This window comes from Peromyscus leucopus, chromosome 1 (assembly GCF_004664715.2).
Source record: "Peromyscus leucopus breed LL Stock chromosome 1, UCI_PerLeu_2.1, whole genome shotgun sequence".
Lineage (NCBI taxonomy): Eukaryota > Metazoa > Chordata > Mammalia > Rodentia > Cricetidae > Peromyscus > Peromyscus leucopus.
Genome location: NC_051063.1, coordinates 56,247,008 through 56,269,956, shown reverse-complemented (window position 1 = coordinate 56,269,956; position 22,949 = coordinate 56,247,008). Strand labels below are relative to the sequence as shown.

At 46.4% G+C, this 22,949-nt stretch overlaps 1 protein-coding gene across 2 annotated transcripts; it reads right to left on the bottom strand.

The window, feature by feature from the left end:
- Positions 1-422: 422 nt before the first annotated feature.
- Dpf2 (double PHD fingers 2) lies at positions 423-20,413 on the bottom strand. Of its 2 annotated transcripts, XM_028855890.2 has the most exons (12): positions 20,305-20,413; positions 15,193-15,353; positions 10,708-10,815; positions 9,544-9,707; positions 8,630-8,722; positions 8,417-8,495; positions 7,900-7,941; positions 6,779-6,916; positions 6,520-6,648; positions 6,265-6,377; positions 5,330-5,411; positions 423-1,654 (listed from the first exon to the last, which is right to left on the bottom strand). In XM_028855890.2, exons 1-12 carry the CDS (start codon positions 20,334-20,336, stop codon positions 1,578-1,580), a joined length of 1,218 nt encoding a protein of 405 aa, XP_028711723.1. In that variant the 5' UTR covers positions 20,337-20,413; the 3' UTR covers positions 423-1,577. The 2 variants fall into 2 exon arrangements, with proteins under 2 accessions (XP_028711723.1, XP_028711724.1); XM_028855891.2 differs by lacking the exon at positions 7,900-7,941.
- Positions 20,414-22,949: the final 2,536 nt, after the last annotated feature.

The window sequence follows — 22,949 nt, the reverse complement described above, 5'->3', positions numbered from 1 at the left end:
GACATAACAATACCACACCACCATCTACATATCTGTCTTCCCAACCAAAGCATTTAAATAAATGGGTGCTAAACTTGACTTTTTTTTTTTTTTTCCAGAGCTGAGGACTGAACCCAGGGCCTTGTGCTTGCTAGGCAAGCGCTCTACCACTGAGCTAAATCCCCAACCCCTAAACTTGATTTTAATTCAGTTTTGTATTAATCAAAACAGCTTCATTTTTCTTTATAATTGTTATAAACATAATTGTTATAAACATAATTGTTATAAACTTGAATTTATTCCAAAACTAACAAAAAATTTATATGGTGGAGCTCAGCAAGAATTTTGATTTTGTTTCAATTTTTCAAAAAACCCACTGCCCCAAGAAAGTAAGTTTAAAATGAAATGGCCTTTCAACAAGCAGTCAGGAGACAAACCATCCATCCGAGGGCGCTGTGTAAAAATGTTTATTTTTTCTAATGTTTTGAATACAGGAACTAAGATGGGAGGAGGGGCCTCAACTTTGCATAAACAATAGTTAGGGCCTGCCCACAGCCAAGGAAGGCCATTCCAGAGTGTCCTGGCATGGACTGTCCCTCCTACTTAATGTCAGTGCCACTAAGCAGGAAACAGAAAAATCAGGGTGTGAAGACCTTACCAGCTGCTAGCTAGCGTGCAAGGAAAGGGGACCTCCCTGTGCCCGAGAGCCAGGATACACAGGCAGGAGACAGAGGCTCCTGACTCAGTTAAGGGCAGGTGGCTGACTGCCCAGGTCCAGGAAGAACGAAAAGGGGATTTTGGAGGTAGGCTTTATCGAGTTAAAAAACAGGCACATTATCCAACTTCTCCTTGTGGCCCCCAAGCTGCTGGCAGAGCCCCCTGACATCGTCCTTCTCCCCACAAAACCAAAAGGAATAAGGAAAGAGGCAGAAGACGGGAGTTCTGAGGATAGGAAATGCCTGGATTGCCAGAGACCACCTGTGAGTGAGCCAGCCAAGCACAGAAGGACAGGGGAAGCTGCTTGTCTCTGTGGGACTGGGCAGGACAGGACACGGCCAGGAGGTGCCTGAGACCATCCCAGTTCAAGCACAGGACCCTTGTAGCATGACAGAGGACACAGGACTGCTTTGGCAGAGGCAAAGTGAAGCAGAACAAGGGGTATGAAAAGGTCCTAGTAAGTGCCATCTCAGCCTGATCACTCCAGCTGCTCCCAGCAAAGGCTGGGCCTGGCTTACCCCTGGGGCTTTTGGAAACCGGAAGGGGGACTAGGCCAGCTTGAAATAAGTGAGCTGCCCTCATATTCCTTCTCAGAGGACCCCATTTGAACCCTGTGATTACCAGGGACTTGGGCCCAAGGCAAGCAGAGTGAATGCACTTGTTGGAGAGCAGAGAAGTTGGGCCCACGGGTCAGCCCTGGGGCAGCTTGCTGCTCCTTACTCCCTGAGGGCTCAGGGCCAGAGGCAGCCAGAGGTGCCACCTCCCTGTGCTGTTGCCAAAGGCAGGTTGGCAGGACTACCAGAGTGAAGGAAGAAGAGGGGTATGAAAACCAAGGTAGAGGAGAGCAACAGCCTTAGATGTGTGGGGAGCTGGGCGGCACATCAGGAGTTGTTCTGGTTCTGGTAGATGGATGCTTTCTCCTTCAGCAGATCCAGACACAGGTGGCAGCTCCAACTTCCTACAGAGAAGTAGAGTGGTCAGGGTGGATCCCACAAGATCCCCATCTGCTGTCTCCCCACTCTCCCCATCTCTCCCCAGGCAGGACAGGGCAAGTTCTGTAGCAGCAGCTTCACGGTTATCCTGAGCTGAAGGAACTGCTTAGTCTTCAAAGCTATGAAAGCTGGAACTGGAGAGATGGCTCAACAGTTAAGAGGATCTGGGTTCAGTTCCTGGCGCGCGCGCGCACTGCGCGCGCGTGCGCGCGCACACACACACACACACACACACACACACACACACACACGCACACACACACACGCACACGCACACGCACACACACACACGCACACACACACACACACACAGGCTCACAACCATCCCTACCTCCAGTTATCAGGGACCCCCAAGGGCACCCATCACTCGTGTAGTGCAGTGACACACATGCAGACAAAACACCCACACACACTAACAATAAACACATCTAAACAAAAATCATTCTCAGCCCGGTGGTGGTGGTGCACGCCGTTAACCCAGCACTTGGGAGGCAGAGGCAGGCGAATCTCAGTGAGTTCCAGGACAGCCAGGGCTGTTACACAGAGAAACCCTGTCTCAAAAAAATCAAAAATACAAAAACAAATAAAAAATCATTCTCCATGGAGATAAAGGCAACTGTGAGGGGACAGTGCCCAAATAGATGTTCAGACTATTTGTCACATCAATGGCCCTGGGACTCACGGACAGTCTGGGCAGACACAAGTGTTTTGTTTTTTGTAACTCATTAAGTTTATTTATTTATGGGGAGGGCATGTGCCATACATAGTATGCATTGTGAAAGTCAGTTCTGTCCTTCTTCCAAAAGTTTTGGGTTGAACTTAAGATTGTCCAGGCTTGGTTGCAAGTGCCTTTACCTGCTGAGCCATCTTGCCAGCCTAGACACAAGTTTTGTTTTGTTTTTTCGAGACAGGGTTTCTCTGTGTAGTTTTGGTGCCTGTCCTGGATCTTGCTCTGTAGACCAGGCTGGCCTCGAACTCACTGACATCCGCCTGGCTGTGCCTCCCAAGTGCTGGGATTAAAGGTGTGCACCACCACCGCCCGGCTACAGACCTGACTTCTAAATGTTGTCCTCTGACCTCTACACAAGTGCTGTGGCTCAACTGCAACAGCACTCTTAATAATTTTCTTTTTCTTTTTTTTTGGTTTTCGAGACAGGGTTTCTCTGTGTAGATTTGTGCCTTTCCTGGAACTCACTCTGTAGCCCAGACTGGCCTCGAACTCACAGAAATCCACCTGCCTCTGCCTCCCGAGTGCTGGGATTAAAGGCGTGCGCCACCACCACCCGGCATAATTTTCTTTTTAAGAGTTGGAGATAGAAGGATATAGCTCAGTGGGAGGGGATTTGGCCAGCATGTACAAGCCCTGGGTTCTATCTCTACTACTACTATTAAAAAAAAAAAAAAAAAAAGCCGGGCGGTGGTGGCGCACGCCTTTAGTCCCAGCACTGGGAGGCAGAGCCAGGCCGATCTCTGTGAGTTTGAGGCCAGCCTGGGCTACCAAGTGAGTTCCAGGAAAGGCGCAAAGCTACGCAGAGAAACCCTGTCTCGAAAAAAACAAACAAGAAAGGCAAATGAAAGAAAACAAGCAAAACAAAACAATAACCCAAAAGTGTAAGAGAGCCTTTCTAACCCTAAGGCCAATATGCTAGGATTGGTAAGGGTTCCAACAAAGAGCCAAATGGAATGTTCTATATTTAAGCTTTATGAGCCACATAGTCTTCTTCTATCTTCATGTTCCTTTAAAAACTCTCTTTAAAATGTAAAAAAGTCACTGTTGGCTTACAAGCTATGTGAACTGACACAGCTAGATGTGGCCCATAATGCACATCCTGCCGACCATGACCCACAGCAGGCCACCTGGTGCTCCAGTGAGAAGTGCTTGGCCTGCAGCTCTCCACTCCCCCAGCGTCTCACAGAATGTCAACGGGAAAGCCCTTGCGCCGTCAGTGCAAGTTTTGTCTATAAGGTGTGTTTGACGGTCAGATAAAAGGTAAGGCACTACTTCTTTCAGAGCTGGTTTGGAAATGTGGCCATCAGCAGCACTGGGCACCTGCAGCTGTTAAAGTTCTCACCCGCTTTGCTAGTGGCCCCGTTCTCTGCAGCCTGACCTACATTACCAGTCAGCTTCTGCAAACAGTAAACTACTTCTCCCACTTGAAGGCTGGCTCTTACTGTGCACGGCAGAGCTACTGGGTACTTGGGCCCTCCTAGACAAGCTGAGCTCCCTTGCAGTGGTTCACAACCTTCCTAGTGTTGAGAGCCTTTAATACAGTTCCTCATGTTGTACTGACCCCCACAACCATAACATTATTCCATTGCTACTTTATAACTGTAATTTTGCTACTGTTATGAGTTGTAACATAAATATCTGACACTCAGGATATCCAATATGCGACAAATGTGGGGTTGAGACCCACAGGTTGAGAACCACTGCCTTAGAGGCAGGAGCTAGGCAAAGCAACACAGTTTGAGGACTTGTGGAAAGAACCACTCCTTGATGCCACCACTGGTGTTGGTGTAGCGCTTCTATGCTGTGGAACAAACTTTGTACACTGTAAATATGTACTGCTCTTGTTGTTAATAAAAAGCTGATTGGTCAATAGCTGGGCAGGAGAAGAGATTAGCTGAGACAGAGAGAATGCTGGAAGAAGGGCGGAATCTGGAGTCTCAACAGACTCAGGAAGCAGGAGATGAACATGTCATGATAATAAAGGTACCGTCATGTGGCAGAGTGAAAATAGGGAATATGGGTTAATTTAAAATGTGGAAATTACCTAGTAATAAGCCTGAACTATTGGCCGAACATTTATAAGTAGTCATAAGTCTTTGTGTTGGTTATTTGGGAGCAGGTGGTTGGGACAGAGAAACTCCACTTACACTTCCATGAACTTGGAGCATTACTAAAGTAAACCACTAACGATGAGAAAGATAACCCAGGCTCCAGGGTCAACTCCCTTCCAAATGAGGAAGAGAGGAAAGCAACACTCCATCAGAGTGGGAGAAAACAACAGAAGTGTCATGCCAGATGAGCTGTCAACTGCACTCTGGACAGCTTCTCCTGGTGACTGTTCTCTGTGCAGCTTAGTTCATGTTGGTAATTTTCTGTATCTTTAAGTATCACTAATGACAAAGTGCAAACATTAAGTTCTTTAAACTAAAATGCTAGGCCGGGCAGTGGTGATTACACCTTTAATTCCAGCACTTGGGAGGTGGAGGAACGCATATCTCTGTGAGTTCAAGACCAGCCTGGACTATAGAACAAGTTCCAGAACAGCAAGGGCTACACAGAGAAACCCTGTCTCAAAAAACAAAAAACAAACACAAAATAAAAACAACAACAAACAAATAAAATAAAACACTAGGGAAGTGTACTGAACAGAGCCAAAGCAAAGACCTTGCTTTCAGTGTTGTCAGAGACCCTCAGTATTTACAGTTCAGGAGATTGTCTGAGTTACTAATTTTTTTTTATAAGTCCACAACGCATCACTTTATCATGAAATCTATGCTGTTGGGTATAAGAATGCTGAAACGCACACAATTACAGATCTATAACAAGTCATAAATTTCATTGTCAATGTTTTATGTGGGTGTTATGGATCCTTCTGAGATAAAATATTTTTAAGTAGATCTGGGCCACTTACCTTCAGGAGGCTCAGACATGGATGGGGTGAGACAGTACATGTGGTAGCCACGGTCACAGTCATCACAGAAAAGCAGCTGGTCCTGCAGAAGGCGAGGAGAAAGAACAGGCTTATGTACCTAAGTTATGATACTGCTGCTACTTCCAAGAGGGACTGGTAGCTACTAAGAACAGATGTAGGATCTGTCCATCTCAACCTATCCGGATTCTAACTGATTACAAAGGCTACTATTTCCCTACAATCTCTTCTCTACAAAGCTGCTTGAAAATATAAGACAGAACATATCAACCCCCTAATAAAGGTGTGATAACATCCCCAAGGTCTAAGCACAGGGGTGGAACTCAGCAGCAAGCTCATGCTTATTGTGCACCAGGTCCTCGGGTCAATCTCCAGGATTCCTCACTGCCCACAAAAGGACTCAAGACCCCACAGATCAAACGATGCCCACCTCTCTGATCCACCTCCCCCAGACAGGAAGGATCTAGTGGGTAGCAATGGCCTCGTTACAGACAACTTTCCTACCTTAAGGTCTCTGCACTGGCTATACCTTCTTGGAAATACACTCACTCCATACCTTCTTGGACTGGCTCTTTGTATTATCAAAACTCCAACACCAACTCATTTTCTCCAAAAGCAAAACTAACTAGAAACCTCTCTCAGTCTCCAGTTAACTTTTGGCTCATCACTAGTTTCATATTCTTCAAGACATATCATACAAAACTCTGCTCCCAAGTACACAGTTCTATGACAGCATGGTCCTCTGTCTTATTTAGTGACTTGAGAGCCAAAGACACTGACTGCTGGTGCTCAAGAAACAGATTTTTCTAAACAAGTGTAAAGTTCCCAGGGAGACGTCAGGGAGGCCTATGTGGGGGCCCTCGCTTGCTCTGAGAGAAAGCTTGCTTTGGAGGGAGCTGAGAGGGCGTGGCACGCACGTCATTCTCCGAGGTGCCGCAGAGGTTGCAGCACTTGCACTCGATGCACTGCCAGCGGTAGGTCTTCACAGCCGCCATCATCACAGGGGTGAACTGCAGGCAGGACGGATGCCCTGTGGAGGAGGGGAGTCACACAGGTGGCTGGACGCCAGGGTGGGGAATGGCTAAGGGAGGCTGCCTGCCTGACAGCACTGAAGTAAGCAGGCCAAGAGCTTCCTGGGCACTGAACTCAGCCCGCTCGGAGACTGGAGGTACCTGAGCGGCCACAGTCAGAACAGGACACTAGCTCCTCAGGCTGCCCTGTCTTCTTGTTGATTTTTGAGTCCCCCAGGCAGAAGTCACAGTAGTTGTTGGGCAGGGCTAATCCATCAGGTCCTTTCTTGGCTACGGGGGAAAAAGAAAGGAATGTGATGATGCTCAAGGGAACTCTAGATTACCCACATTCCCTACAAGGACGGTTTTTATAACCAAGTTGGCTCCTCTCCTGTTCGCCCACCCTGACACTCCAGCTTACATTTCTGTTCCTCAGACCTCTGGGAAACAGGAGTGGGTGGTTGAGAGTCTTCTTTGTCCTCTCCTTCCTCCTCAGCCAGGTGGGAATGGGCATAGTGGTAACTGAGGCCAGGTCGGTTCTTGTAGCGTTTTCCACAAACTAAGTGGAAAAAGATTGCAGAGAAATGTTAGGACATGAAGGTGCTACTTCCCCGACTCTGACAAGCCACAAAGCACGATCTGAGGCCCATGGAAAACATCTCTGTCCCTAATATCTCTAATCTGGGACAAGCCTTAGTGATGGCCCCTTCCCCTTAGCCAAGAGCATCAGGCCCTAGACTTTTCCAGTTTCTAGGATTCTCCTCCCTCCCTAAAACACAACCTCACGGCTACTAATATTTTTCTACATTGGCTTTTGGAAGGACTCAGCTCATGCTGTAACAACTTGCCCTGGGAATAGCAACTGTCTGGGAGCTCCAGGTCAGGAAAGTTCTATGGTCTTGCCTTATGGCAAAAGGGGGAAAGGTAACAAGGAGACTCTTTTTTTATGTAAATGTGGCACACTCATGCCACCCCATGTATACCACGTAGCCAATCCCAAATGAACAGACAAAGGGCTGAGGGTGGGTCTCTTGGGGAACACCTACCAGCCAGGATTAACTGTCCCCCAAAAATATGAAATACATTCCCACACCAGTGTCCTGCCCAGCCCCCGCCAGGCAGCAAGGAAAGACTCATGGCATCTTATCTTGAATGGTGACACCAAGAGGGCAAGGGGGCCAGCAGGAAGGAGTGAGGAGGAGGGAGGAGGGGGTGGTGTGATGGTGGCAACATTAGCTGACCACCCGGTGTCTGTTCTGGGGAGCATCGGATGGATCTACTCATAATGGGTTCTGTTAAGACTCTGGAGCTACCCCCCACACTAGGCCAAGTGGCTATAGGAGTAAGTCTATGGGGGACAAGCAATGGTCAAGACAGCTGCTAGGACTCTGAGAGTGGAGTGCAGTCGGGGTTCCACAGCACCACCGTCATACCGTTGCAGAGATTCCAAAGCTAGCATCACAGGAGTGAGAAAGGCAGGAGGAACAAGGGGACAGGGAAAGGGACAGGAAAACCACAAGTCTGAAAAGTTGAGAGAGCTACCTCTCTGGGGCGCTTTCGAGGTATGCTTTTGTTTGAAACTATCTGAAAGACAGAAAGAAAAGTCGTGAGAAGAAGGCCTTGGTACAATTCAGACAGGGCGGCAGCAGCAGGAAAGCAGAGCAAGTGAGAGAGAACCCCAGCAGCGGCGCTGCAGGCTGCAGGCACGGAAGCTGGGTGAGCCAAAGCAAAGGGAAAGAGGACAGACACTGACCCTCAGGGCTGGCCCCCTGTGCCCTGCCTTGATGGGTCAGCAGATCTGGATGCTGCCCACTGTGAGGCCAACCCTGCCTGCTGTTGAGCTCCCTCAGCCTCCCACCCCAGGAGCCACAGAAATCTCTCCCATAGCATGCAGGTCCCACCCACTGTGAAGCAAAAGCCAGGGCTTCTCATGGCAGGCAGGACGAGAACCCAGGCTTATTTTTACGGTTTAGTGCAAGAACATGACCCCCTTACTCTCACATCCAGAGCAGTAGCTGGGTCCAAGGCAAGAACTACCCACCCCTCAGGAGGCACTCACTGTCACAGGCATAGGGCTTATCCCGGTCCTCCAGGATGGAAGCATCCAGTTTCTTCCGGGCACTGCTCACACCCTTACTCTGCCAAGAACAGCAAAAAGATGACGCCATTACTAAGGTGTCTACGCCAGAAGAAAAAGGCAACCACAAGAAATAAAGCCTGACCTCCCTGGAGCAGCCTGCCACATCCTTCAGGCACCACAGTATCTCCTCACCTTGGATTTCCCCTTTCCCCGACGCTTTGGAGTATCTTCTTCATAGTCCTCATCATCAAGGTCATCTAGGAAGTCATCAGGTTCAAGGATCCGCTGAGTGGACCAGAAGATAGGAATGAGCAGAAGTCAAGTGCACCCAAAAGCTCCCTCATGATGTAGAATTAGCCAGCTGGAATTACCCAGAAGCTTCTCCAGGGCTCATCCCCACCCATGATCACTCTTCACCCTACAATCCCACTCCTGATCCTGCAGTGCCTTCTTTCCTGAGCCTCTTCAAGTCGCTTTCCCCACCTCTGTCTCCATAAAGCTCCCCTAGTACCCCAGGCAGCCATGCTCTGTCTTGCCTGCTTTGCTTCCAATACTCATGTCCTAGTTTAGGTGAGTTTTGCTGCTTACTTGTGTGACCTTGAGGGAAGTTTTAACTGCTTAGCTTCTGCCTCCCTGTCCGTGAAATGGGAACCACAGGACCTACCTCATAAGGCTGTACAGGAGGAAGCATATGGAAAAACTTAGCACAGTACCTGCCTTATCTGTAGCTCTTCTCATCTTTAAACTTAGATTAACCTTCCAGTTGACAGATGTGAACCAGGTGTGCTTCCCCTATGTAACACCAGGCACTACACTCTCTAACAAAACCCTCGTTTGGAAGAGAATGAGTGAGTGAGCCTGTCCTGAGAAGAGGGAAGGAGTGTGAAAGACCAGACAGCAGCAGGGCCAGTGGCTGGGAGAGCACAGGACGCGGGGCAGGCAGTCCCAGCCTCCAGTTCAGCTGTTTGTATTTTCTGTGCTGGTGCTTACACACCAACAAGTGTTCTACCATGGATCTTTGTCAGTTCTGCTAACTGGGTGACCCTCTCACCCATAAAGAAGAGGCTGGTCCTTATCAAAATCCCCTGGCCATTGGGATAATATACCTTCCGTGCTCGACTGTTGGTAACAGGAAACTCGCCCAGGCTGTCATCATCAACACGGGGATCTGGAGCACCTCGTTTCTCCAGAGGGTCAGTACGCAACAGAGCCTCTAAACTGCTACCATCCTGAGAGATGAGCCCCTCTTTCTTCAGGGTCTGGTCTGTGTCTGCAACAAACCAGGATGAAGCAAACTCAGAAGGGCTGAAGCTGAGCCTACACCTTGTGGGGCCAAGTCTAAGTCAGTCACTAACTTCTGTCCTACAGGACCCAAGGGGTCTTGGCTCAGCCAGCACTGGAATTCAGCTATGTACCTCGTTCCCTAACACAGTGAGTTCTTTGAAGGATGAAATCATACCTCATTTACATTAGGATGTGCAAGAGCTGACACAGCCTAGGAATAGCAGGTGATCAGCAAGCCTCTTGTGAAACAGACCATGGCCCTGCTTAGGAAGTGGGCCCCTTAATTGGTTTATTTATTTACTCTTGTTTATTTTCTTTGGTTTTGTGCATATGTGTGTGGTATATGTCTATATGGTGTATGAACATGTATGGGTACACATTTGAGGTTACTGGGTGTCCTGCTCTATCACACTCTGCCTTATTCTCTTGGAGTTTCTCATTGAACCTTGAATTAGGCTGGCAGCTAGCTAGCCCCAGCTCTGTATTCTATAGTTTTGAGATTACAGGAATTTGTTGGCCACACCAGCTTTTTATATAAATGTTAGATTAGAATTTAGGGTCTTGTATTCACACAGGAAGCACTGGGACATCTCTATTAAGCCTCTATTATTTGAGATAATTTCATGTTTGTTTTTTGTTTTGTTTTTTCGAGACAGGGTTTCTCTGTTGTAGCCCTGGTTGTCCTGAACTCTCTGTGGAACAGGCTGGCCTTGAACTTACAGAGATCTGACTGCCTCTTTCTCCCAAGTATTAATTTCATGTTTCTTATTTTGAGGCTGTCATGTAGCCCAGGCTGCCTCAAACTCCATATGTGGCAGAGAACGACTTTGAATTTCTGATCCTCCTGCCTCAACCTCTTCAATGCTGTGACTATGTAGGGATACATAACCATGTTCAGTTTATGCAAAGCTGGAGATCAAACCCAGGGGCCTGTGCATGGTGAGTGAGCACTCTAGCAACCGAGCTACAACATCTTCAGCCCCTACCTGGTTTAATAGATGGAAAGGAAAGTCTAGGATCCTCAGGTGGGTGGGCTCGACGCTTTTTCCGCCAACGCCGGGCAGGGTAGGAGTACAACTGTCCAGAGGCCAATCCTGTGGAAGGTAAAAAAAAAAAAAGCAATCAAACCCTAATCCAGCCCTAGAAAATGACAGCTAATATTTTGTGGATGAGAACTCTGTTGAGCTCTAGAGCAAGGGAATGATACAGTGCAGAGCCTGGGTTGGGAGTGATACTCCATGGAAAAGAAAGACAGATGTGAACTTCAGTGTATAGCTAATACTTAGTTTTCTGGAAGACACACCTGCTTCAGTGCTGTGGAATATTCCTTTACACTGTGTGAAGATGTGTCACTGTGACTGGTTTCATAAAGAGCTAAACAGCCAATAGGGAGGAGGTATAAGCAGGACTTATGGACAGAGAGAGGATTCTGAGAAGAAGAAAGCAGTCCCCAGCCAGATGGACAGGAAGCAGGGTAAGCAGTACAGAGTAAAGGTAATCAAGCCACGTAAAAGAACGTAGATAAAAGATGGGGTTAAGCCGGGCGGTGGTGGCGCATGCCTTTAATCCCAGCACTCAGGAGGCAGAGCCAGGTGGATCTCTGTGAGTTCTACAGAGCAAGATCCAGGACAGGCTCCAAAGCTACACAGAGAACCCCTGTCTCAAAAAACCAAAAAGAAAAAAAAAAAAAAAAAAGATGGGGTTAATTTAAGTTATAAGAACTAGTTAGGAACAAGCCTAAGCTAAGATCAAGCTTTCATAATTGTCTGTGTTGTTTTTGAAAAATTCACCTACATATGGCCCCTAACGTCTGGCCACGTATATTCACTCAAGGCCTAAAAAAACTTAAATTTAAAAAAAAAGCTTAAAACACAGAAATCAAATGCAGCTTCCTGGCAAGGCTTCATGGTGACCAAGGTCTCTTGGGTAGGCTTGGTGTACACAGACTGCCTGAGCAGCCAGTGCCATGAGCCAGCTCCATGCACTAAGCTGAGCTATGCCAATGGCTGACATAGCAGTTTAAGATTCGTCTCAGGCAACCGGAGAATGCTGCAGATGCTTGTGTTTAAAAAATGTGCGCAGGCTTAAAAAAGAAAATGGGTGTAGACAGACAGAAAAAAATAGCTATAAATAAGATAAAGTCTTTAAAGAGAGAATAAAATAATATAAAAAAGATAATCCATGTAAAGATAGAAAATACACAGAGTCTAAATCCTATTAGATGCTTGGTTGACTTTAAATTTTTTGATTGCTGGTGAGTGAACAACAGCTGCTGAGAGACATTAGATTATGGAAACTGCTAAATTAAACCAACCTATATATTTTAAAAATGTTTTAACTGGCCAGGCAGTGATGGCACACACCTTTAATCCCAGCACTCAGGAGGCAGAGGCAGGCGGATCTCTGTGAGTTCAAGGCCAGCTGGGTCTACAGAGTGAGTTCCAGGAAAGGCACCAAAACTACACAGAGAAACCCTGTCTCAAAAAAACAAAACAAACAAAAAAGTTTTAACTTCAAAATGGAAGTAAAAAAATACGTTTGGTTGAGGATGAGGTTATGCTTTTGTTTCCACAGAAAATGTAAGGGTATGGATTCATTAAAGGTTAAAGAGGATCAGGTTTGATCAGAGGAGAACACCCCAGTCCCACCTCCGGCTATAGACATAAAGAAATAAACCTAGAAAAATTATAGGTGACGTATATTTACCTGCTCAAACATAAAACAAAAAAATCATCTCTAGCTGGCTTGTGTATAACACACAGTCCATACTTGTATTAATAGAGATATGAAAACGGTGGCCCAGGTGACCCAGCCTCTCAGATGCCTCTGTTGCAGTTTCCTCAGAGTTCTGTATCCAGAACAGCTTCAAGGTTGCTGGCTGAGATGGTCCAGCTTCACAGACTACTCCAGCCAGACATCAGATAGGCTCTTAATTTTCCCATCACACCGAGACTAGACAACAGCTAGCTCTCCCAGGACTTAACCATTATCTCAATTTTCTCAGGTTCCCTAAACATGTCATCACCCCCAAACAACAGGAAGCAGTCTAGAAAACATGACATCCACATTCCCAAGAGGTGGGGTGCGTGGCTTTTGGTCATTCAGTGGGTTAGGGATGTTTGTCATCATTTGGGGGGTCAGTTACAAGTTGTTACTGGTCATGGTCAAGGAGAAAGCTAAATAAAGGAGATTAGATTCAAGGATCTCTCTCTCTTTTTTTTTTTGATTTTTCGAGACAGGGTTTCTCTGTGTAGCTTTGCACCTTTCCTGGAACTCACTCTGTAGTCCAGGCTGGCCTCGAACTCACAGAGATCCGCCTGCCTCTGCCTCCCAAGTGCTGGGATTAAAGGTGTGTGCCACCATCGCCCGGCTTCTTCTTTTTTTAAAAGATTTATTATGTATACAGTGTTTTGTCTCCATGTATGCCTGCAGGCCAGAAGAGGGCACCAGATCTTATTACAGATGGTTGTGAGCCACCATGTGGTTGCTGGGAATTAAACTCAGACCTCTGGAAGAGCAGCCAGTGAGTGCCCTTAACCTCTGAGCCATCTCTCCAGCCCCCTCAAGGATCTTTTTCTAAAAGAAAAAAGGGGAGATATAGTACAGAAATGATGGGATAAAAGGGTGGATTGTTGAGTCTACTTTAAAAAAACCACTAGTCAAATATTTTACATTGGTATGGATTTTTGTATATTGATCCAAATTTAAGGTTATTTTTGTTATACTGTATATATGTTTCTACTCTTGTTTAAGGTATTTTACCTATGCAGCTCATTTTAAAAGATTATGCAAAGTTTTAGCCTTTGAAAGCTATTTAGGATATTAAAGAAATACAGGTTAGTAGTTAGTCATCTATAACAGTCAATTATAGTTATGACAAATATAGTCATGTTAGGTATATTTTCAAGGTCAAACAAATATATTTTAGATAGGTGATCTTTAAACATTTCAAAGACCTACAGAATATGGCAATTAAACTGTTTTTTACAACATAAGGCTTTTCATGAAGTGAGACACATATTGGCAGTAATTTACTTCAATAAAGGATGATGGGCATCGAAGAACCTCCACATGGAGTTTGCTTTCTTTGTGGCAAAAGCTAGGCATTTTGGCAAGAAACTGCCCTTGCCTCAAACTGCTGAAAGAATGTTGTCCAAACTGGACAAGCAGGACATAAAGAAGCCAACTAACAAACTTTGCCAAGACAAGGTATGACAGTCCTTCAATATTCCTGCTTCACAAAAAAAAGTCTGTCAGACATTCTAGTCCCACAGGCCAAAGATGGATGCCCTAATGTTAGAGAGGAACATTGGAGAGACTGTCCAGGCAGCCAGATGTCTCTGTCACATCTTAGTTCTGGAAGTTGCTTGCTCTGTACTTCCCCTGTTTACTCAAGTAATATTTTATCCTTCTTGGGTCTCTGATGACTAGATAAAGTTTTACAGTTTTCCTTGTTACCAAATTCAGAAAAGAAACATAAAAGATGTAAAATTTTTAAGGTTGAAAAACATGAAACCTTAAGTTTTTTTTTTTTAATCTAAAAAGATGTTCTAAGGTCTAAAAGGATATTGTTAGGATGGTAATACAAGTTATGACAAAAAAACGGTTTAGGTATAAAACTCTGGACTAAGACAGGATAGATAATGGAGTATTTTCTCTAAATTTGCCAAATGTAAATGGACTGGACATTGTAAATGTAATTCTTACCTGATAATTGTTCTTATTGCATATAGTTTTACATGGTTAGAGTTAAAATTTTCCTTTTTATTTAGACAAAAAAGGGGAAATGTGGAATATTCCTTTACACTGTGTGAAGAAGTGTCACTGTGATTGGCTCAATAGAATGCTAAACAGCCAATAGCTAGGCATGATGTATAGGTGGGACTTCTGAACAGAGACAAGACTCAGAGAAGAAAGCAGAGGCAGCAGCCAGATGGAGAGGAGGCAGGATGGGCAGTACAAAGCAAAGTAACCAAGTCACGTAAAAGAATGTAGATTAAACCTGGTGCTGGTGGTGGTGGTGGTGGTGGTGGTGGTGGTGGTGGTAGTGGTGGTAGTAGTAGTAGTAGTAGTAGTAGTAGTAGTAGTAGTAGTAGTGGCGCACGCCTTTAATCCCAGCACTTGGGAGGCAGAGCCAAGTGGATCTCTGTGAGTTCCAGGACAGCCAGGGCTGTTACACAGAGAAACCCTGTCTTGTAAGTAAACAAACACACACTAGTTAGGAACAAGCCTAAGCTAAGGTGGAGTTTTCATAATTAATAAGTCTCTGTGTTGTTTTTTGCGAGATGGTGGCCCTACACCTGAGAGGCCTGAAGACGAAGGTGCTGCTGCTTCGCCCTCCCCACTTCTCACGAGACCACATTCCTCTCCCAGAGTGAGCAGCAGAGCACCTCACACTCCCCCATCTCCTAAGTGAAAAGAAGACTTCCTCCTCATGCTCCTGCGCCACTTTCCTGAAGCTGCCACCTTACCTGGTCCCCGGTGTCGCTTCTCCATCCAGATATAACAATTGCTCTGGGCTACTCCAGTCTGTGAGTCCAAGAAAGGCAGGCGCACACTGCGCTCAGCACAGAGGCGGGCGTTGTAATTGTGGCACTGTTCCATGGCATCTTTGTAGTACTGCTCTCCAAGGCTGCAGGAAGACAAGACATACAAGTGTGGGGTGTCAAGTCATCTCTCTTTCCTGTCAACTGCTTCTCTAGAAGGCTCAGGAGTCTGGGAGACTCTCTCTTCCATTATTCATCTCCTTAGGGGCATAAAGAACCTTCACTACCGCCATTACATAGGAAAGACAAGTTACCATGAGCTGGGCCACAGCCTCTGCATAATAAATAATAAACAATCACTGCAACACATGATTTTATGATGTATATAATCAGACATAAGCCTTTTTAAATATGTTTGTTCTGTTTTGAGACAAGGTTTCTCATTCTGCAGCCCGGGTACTAAACTCATGGAAATCCCTCTACCTCAGCCTCCCAAGTCAAACTTAAATTTTAATCCACACAGAATGGAAAAGGATCAAGGAAATAGCTCTGTGGTAAAGTGCTTGCTCGCCCACATAACGCTCTGGATTCAATCCCCAGTATCAGGGGAGGGAGGAGTAGGGAAGAAATGAATTGTTCTTTCTGTGGTTTCCATGTGTCCAACTCATGCTAGTTAATGTGTTGCTTCTCTTAACCTCAGTATCCTGAGCTGCAGACATTACTGTAGATATTAACCACCTCTAACAAATATGGAAAACAAGATCTAGAAGACTCACAAGACTTTTAGCAAACTAGATCCATCCCACAAAATGCTATTCAGTTCTAAAAAATGAAGCTTTTACTAGATATGGTGGTACATACCTCTAATAGAAAGAATATGCAAACATATTACCCTGACTACAAGGCCAGTTGAGCTGATTAGTGAAACTCTGCCTTAAAACTCAAACTAGCCACCTATGGTGGCACACACCTGTAATTCCAGCATATGGGAGGTATAAGCAAAAGTCATCCTCAGCTAGATAGCAGCAAGTTCAAGGACAGCCTGAACTAAAACTAAAAAAAAAAAAAGAAAAAGAAAAAGAAAGAAACAAAAATACAAAAAAACTATTATTGAGCTGGGCTTAGTAGTACACACCTTAAATCCCAGTGCTCAGTAGGTAGAGGCAGGAGGATCTCTGTGAATTTGAGGCCAGCCTGGTCTACAGAGCAAAAAGTTCTAGGCCAGCAAGAGTTGTTACATGGTGCAACAATTTTTATTTAAAAAAAGATGGCTCAGCAGTTAAAAACACTATTCTTATAGAGGGTCTGGGTTTGGTTCCCAACATCCATATAGTGGTTCACAACCATCCATTAACTCCAGTCACAGAGAATCTAATTTCATCTTCTGATCCCTGAGGTACCAGGCACACATGCAATACACATGCATAAAGGCTAAACACTCACACAAATAGAATAAATTTAAAAAATTAAATGTTCTTCATGTACAAACAATCCAAAGGTAACTAGGGGTAAAAGAAGAGCACTGTGCTGAAAGATGTCAAGGATATGATCATCATGTATCCACAGGTGAGCAAGGATTTGCAGTGTTCCAGGGAGAGAAATTCTCCAAGTCCCTCAAAACTTCTACAAAGCACCAGTACTAACAGAAAGAAAGCCTGTTTATACTAAAAGGCCCATCTCAGGCCCTTCCTAACTGCCACACAGCTGACACCCCAAATCTTCTGGCCCTGGAAGATCCAATCTGAAATCTGAAGGGGGTTCCCTAAGCACTTTAAGAAAATAGGAAACTGCAAGCATGTCCAATGACCCAACACTATTTTGGTAAAGGAGAGTAAATTAACAGTAAGGACTTGTATTTATAATCAATCAATCAATCAATCAATCAACCTTTTTGTTGTTATTCTGGGGCTCAAACTCAGGACCTCCCAAATGCTAGGTGTATTCTACCACTGAGTTATACCCCAGCCAAATATTCAATTTTCTTTTAAAAGCAAAGGCTTGTGTAGCTCATACTGGACTCAAACCCAGTATGCAGTCAATGATGACCTTGTATTTCTGATCTTCCTGCCTCTATCTGCCCAGTGCTGAGGTTACAGGAATGCACCATTGCATCTGGTTTTATGTGGTGCTACAAAATCAAACCAGGATCACTTGTATGTTAAGCAAGTACTCTACCAATTGAGTTATATCCCCAGCCTTCAATCAACCTTAAAAACGGACATACTGAGGGCAGAGGAGACTTCTTTCCCACAGCATTCCCATTACCCATGAAGACTAGAAGTCTACATCACATCAGGATGGATTTGAGAATAAAAAGACTGGCGTAGCCAGTTACCACATAGACATGCAATTAACCTATGTGGACCTTCACTCCTCTCCTACAGATTGGGGCAGTTAGACTAGATGAGCTCTGATCTACCAGGATTCTGATGGAGATAGTAAGGGTAAGGAGACATGAAAAGCAGGAGGGAGTAAGTCTCTGTGGCTAATACCTACAACCAAAGCTATGTCAACAAGCCCTGATGTAGCATCTGCTGGGGACTCTCACTGAGCAGTCACAATAGACCACTGCACAGCTTAGCTTGTTCCCAGCAAACGAAAAGGACACACGCCACACACAGCAACACTGCAAGTACAGCCTGACTGATTCAATGAGCCGTAATGACTGTAATTAAAGCACGAGTGCTGGAGAGCACAGCGCACAGAGCAGGCTCACATTTGCTCGCCTTTAGGAGGCAGCCACGTCCCGACCACACAGGAAAAGTGGATAAACAAGGCTGGGTGCAGCAGCTCCTTTGTTTCTGCTGATGGGAATTGATCCTGACACTGGAAGTCAAACAGAAGGAAGGACCAGCCCAGTGGGGCTAAGGCTGTAAAGCCAGAGCAAGGAGGCTGGAGCAGGCTTGGAAGAGCGACTGAGATGTCCAGTCAGGGCTCTTGCTGGTTAGGTGCGACTCTAGAAGGTGGAACAAGTGGTCTAGCAGGTAAGATGCCAGAAATGAAACGAGAGAGTGTGTGCGTGTTAAGAAAGCAAAAGAGGAGTGTACACTTATACATTCAAGGTTCCTGTGGCAAAAATTTTCAAGCTTCTGGTATTCTATGGATCTAAGGACTTAATTTATTTACCTGACTCATAAAGTTTTAAAAGTAGTTAGCAGCCATGGTTATTTGAGACTAGTATTTATCCTAATAAGACCACTATAAAGACTATTTCAAACATGACATCATATTTGAGAAAAATAGATCATTAAAATGGAAAAGTCTTCTCACAGGACAAAACAAAAGAAAAGATGAGCTAGTGGTCTTGTCCTCAATGTGTGATGTCAGCTGCCAGAAGACTTAAGCACACTATTAAAAAAAAAAAAAAAAAAAAAAAAAAAAAAGCACCAGAAAAACATCTTTCCTGGCCCATCTGTAAAGGGAAAGTTCTGAGAAGGCATGTGATAGTAGTGGTCCACAGTCTTCTGCATTTAACTGGGGAGAAGCAAGCTAGTACCTCAGTGACACTCAGGAACCAGCGGCTGGTTAAAGAGGAATGGGCAGCCAGCACTTAAAATACTACACCAATGGGCTGGCAACTCCATTTTCTGGAAGACCAACTTTCAACATGAAGAGCTCCAGTAACATGTAATTCTGAAAACCTAGGCAAGCACATTCCGCTAGAACAGTAAGATTTCCAGGGTAAAAGCTGTGATTCCTTTTTCACAGGAAACTTGTGTAACCCCCCCTCACACCTCCCACTGGAGTGGGGAAGTCAACAAAGAATAAAGCAGGGTAACAAAGAACTAACAGATATCTGAGTCCAGAAGGAGAACTATAAAAATGTTAAATCAACAGCTTCATTTCTAAATTGAGGGAAATGTCAGCCTGAAGAGAGCTGGGGAAACTGGAGTGGGCAGATCAGAAAGAAAGATAATAGTGTTGGGAGGAGGGGTGGTGGAAAGAGGCAGCAGGATAAAGCCAAAAGCAAGTTAAAAAAAAAAAAAAAAAAAAGCCACAAGAGAAGGCACTTAGCTTAATGGAAGTGGGAAAGCATTTTCGAAGAAAAGAGCTCCACGCAGCGGGGGAGAAGCAACTTAACCTTAAAGGGGGGGAGGGCTCTTGGGATGCCTGGGACTCAGCCCACGACAAAGACAGAAAGAAGCTATCCAAGTCCCCCAGAATAGTTCCCAAACCTTCACTTCGTCGTCCAGAATCCAAAAGCTTTGACTGGACAGCTCAACACTTCAATTTTTCTACCCTTATATCACGCCCAACATGGCCATTAAAGGAAGAGAAGGTCATTCTTAAGTCTCACGGGCATCAACCATCCCATTCCAAAACTCGCCGGAATTCTTCTTCAAGGGAGGAGGAGGATGAGCCGCATCATCACCCCAAACACCTCTAACTCACGGGAAGCGACTAACAGGCCAGTCCCCATCCCCAGCGTTTCCCAACAACCGTTAACTTGGGCTCTGCTCGAAATCTACCCGCACAATGGCATCTAGGGTCCAGAGAACGCCCACCTAGGGGCTCCTGCGGACTAGGAGGCCATCGGGTTCCGGTCCAGTCCCCCTCTCCCCGAAGTTCCTTCCTTCTGTGTCTACTCTTGGACCAATTCTTTCCAAGAACACTTTCAGTCTCCCGGAGCCCGGATTTCCCGGTTAATGTCACCGGACTGCTTGAGTCTTAGGATCCCAGCGGGAACCGCGGAGCCGGTGGCCCCGGGGAGGGCGGAGGCGGGGAAGGGACCGCGACCTCCAGGGGCCGCCCGGCCTCCGCTGGCTCCGCGAAACTGACGCGTCTTCGGGCCGGGAACCGTGAGCCTCTCGCTCGCAGCCCGCAGCTCCGCTCGGGGCTCGGTCCGCGAGGAGGACGCCCGTCGGGGGCTCCCGTGTGCCCCCCTCCCGGCCTCCACAAGTTTCCAAAAGAAGCCCAGCGTCTTCTCCGGAGTCTTCTGTTGCCCTCCCTACCAGGAGTCGGTACAGCAAGGACTCCCCGGGCATTTCCTCCTCTCTGTCTTGTCTCTCCCCGCACCTCCCTCTCTACTCTTAGGCCCCTTTACAAGACCTCTGGTCCAGGAGAGAGAGGGGAAAAAAAAAAAAAAAGACCACTCACAGCTTCACTACATTCTCCACCACAGCCGCCATCTTCCCTGCTCCTCTCCCTCAGGCTGGGAGGCCCGAAGCCCGCAACGCGCAGGCGCCAAGCCTACTCAGGGCACTCGGTCCTCAACACTCTGCGCAGGCGCAACCCAAGGATATGCGCGCGCGCGCGCGCGCGCACGCACGGGCCCGCGAGAGCGAGGGCCGGGGAACGAGCCCGAAGGAGCCCAGTGCGCAGGCGCGACTGGGGAGGCGCGCTCCCTCGGCTTCTCGGTCTAGAGGACCCGCCTCCTACGGTTAGCGGAGCCTGGGAAAGGAGGTCTGGCGTGGCTGGGAAGTGAGGACGGTAGGTGAAAAGGCTACGGAGACGGGCTGGAAGGAGACCAGCGTCCTGCCTCCCTGTTAGCCACGTGGTTGACTCACAGGGAGGGACAGTTGGGTAGCGACCCGGTCCACCCGGTGCCTGTGTTCCCGGCCCGTTTTAAAAGTGAACGCCCAGGGTAAGGATGTTCTTTGGCCCGACTCTCGCGTGCTGACAGTTACCATACCTTCCTGTCGGTAAACCTAGTCCTTGAACTTCACTGGTACCTGCCTCTTCTCTCTTGCGAGCTACTCTTCAATTTTTTTTTTTTTTTTTTTTTAATGCTTTCCTTTGGTGTGTATGCCTCTCTGTGTGTGCGTGCATGTGCCGTGGCACATGTGTGGGAGCCAGAGAGCACTTTGCAGAAGTCGGTTCTTTCCTTGCACTTTGTGGGTTTGGGGGATGGTCGTCAGGTTGTCAGGCTTGGCGGCAAGTGCCCTTAGCCGCTGCTCACCGGTCCTTTGCTGGTTATTCCTAAACACATTCACCACATTGAAAATTTCCGTTGGTGTGACTGCCCTCTCGGTTCTATACCGTTTATTTCTCCTTCAGTATCGAGTTACCTAAATCCATAAACGAGCATGTTCCCGCCCCCCCCAGACTTCCTTAAGCCCATCTGCATTCCATTGTCACCCCATTTCTTTTCACTCTTTCTTTTTTTTTTCTAGATTTATTTATTTCTTATGTATACAATATTCTGCCTGTATGTATGTCTGCAGGCCAGAAGAGGGCACCAGATTTCATTACAGATGTTTTTTTTGAGCCACCATGGAATTGAACTCAGGACCTTTGGAAGAGCAAGCAGTGCTCTTAACCTCTGAGCCATCTCTCCAGCCCTTTTTTTTGGTTTTTCGAGACAGGGTTTCTCTGTGTAGCTTTGTGCCTGTCCTGGAACTCACTTGGTAGCCCAGGCTGGCCTCGAACTCGCAGAGATCCGCTTGCTCTGCCTCTCGTCTTTTTCACTCGTTCAAAGCAGATGTTTCATTCATATTATGTACTGTCTTGTTTCTAAGGCTCTCTTCTTACTGAGTGTTTTTGTTCCTACCAGACCTTTTGAAACAGTGCCTACCAAAGTCACTGTGACGTTTGTTTCGATAGTTTAGAGATCTACTCTCTGTCCACAGCGGGCCTGCCAACCCATATGGACCACTGACTGTCGCCTCCCTGCCCTCCTGCACCTGCAATTCTTTCTTCCATTGTCTTAGTCGGGGTTTCTATTGCTGTGACAAAGCACCATGACCAAAAAGCAAGGTGGGGAGAAAGGTTTTTTTTTTTTAATTTGGCTTACACTTCAGCATTGCTGTTCATTATCAAAGGAAGTCAGGACAGGAACTCATACAGGGCAGGATCCTGGAGGCAGGAGCTGAGGCAGAAGCCATAGAGGGATGCTGCTTATTGCACTCTTATAGAACCCAGGACTACCAGCCCAGAGATGGTACCACCGCACTATGGGCTGGTCCCTCCCCCATTGATCACCAATTGAGAAAATGCCTTACAGCTGGATTTTTTTTTTTGTTTTTTTTTTTTTTTTTTTTTTTTTTTTAAGGCCAAGTGCTGTTTATTGAAGGAGGGAGGAGGTCTTAAATACAGACTTACAGCACAATGGGAGAATCCCGGAGGGCAGAAGTTCACTATCGATGTTTCACACAGCTGGATCTTATAGAGGCATTTCCTCAACTGAGACTCCTTCCTCTCTGACGACTCTAGCTTGTGTCAAGTTGACACATAAAACCAGCCAGTACATTCCCCTTCCATTCAACCTCTGCCCCAGTTCTCAGAGCTTTGTCCTTGTCAGTTTCTGTGGTGATATATTGTGTACCTTAATAAAATTTGCCTGAAGATCAGAGAACAGAACAAGCTGCTAGATTAAACATAGATGCCCGGCAGTGGTGGCACACACCTTTAATCCGTCTGGATCTCTGTGAGTTCAAAGCCACCATGGACTACATGAGATCAAGTCAGTCCAGGAGAGAAACAGAGCCAGGCAGTGGTGGCACACACCTTTAATCCCAGCATGTGGGAAGTCACACGCCTTCAATCTCAGCACTAGGAAGTAAGTAATATGGTGGGTGGAGAAAGGTGTATAAAGCGTGAGGAGACAAGAATGAAAGCTTTTTAGGCTGAGGAAGCCCTTTCGACAGGAGCCCTTCCAGGCTGAGGAGTTGGTGAGGTGAGAGGTGGTGGCTGGGGCTTGCTCTGCTTCTTTGATCTTTCAGCTTTTATCCCAGCTCCGGGTTTTTTACTAAAAGACATTTAGAATTTCATGCTACAGGTTTCTCTGCCTGTTCACTGTTTCT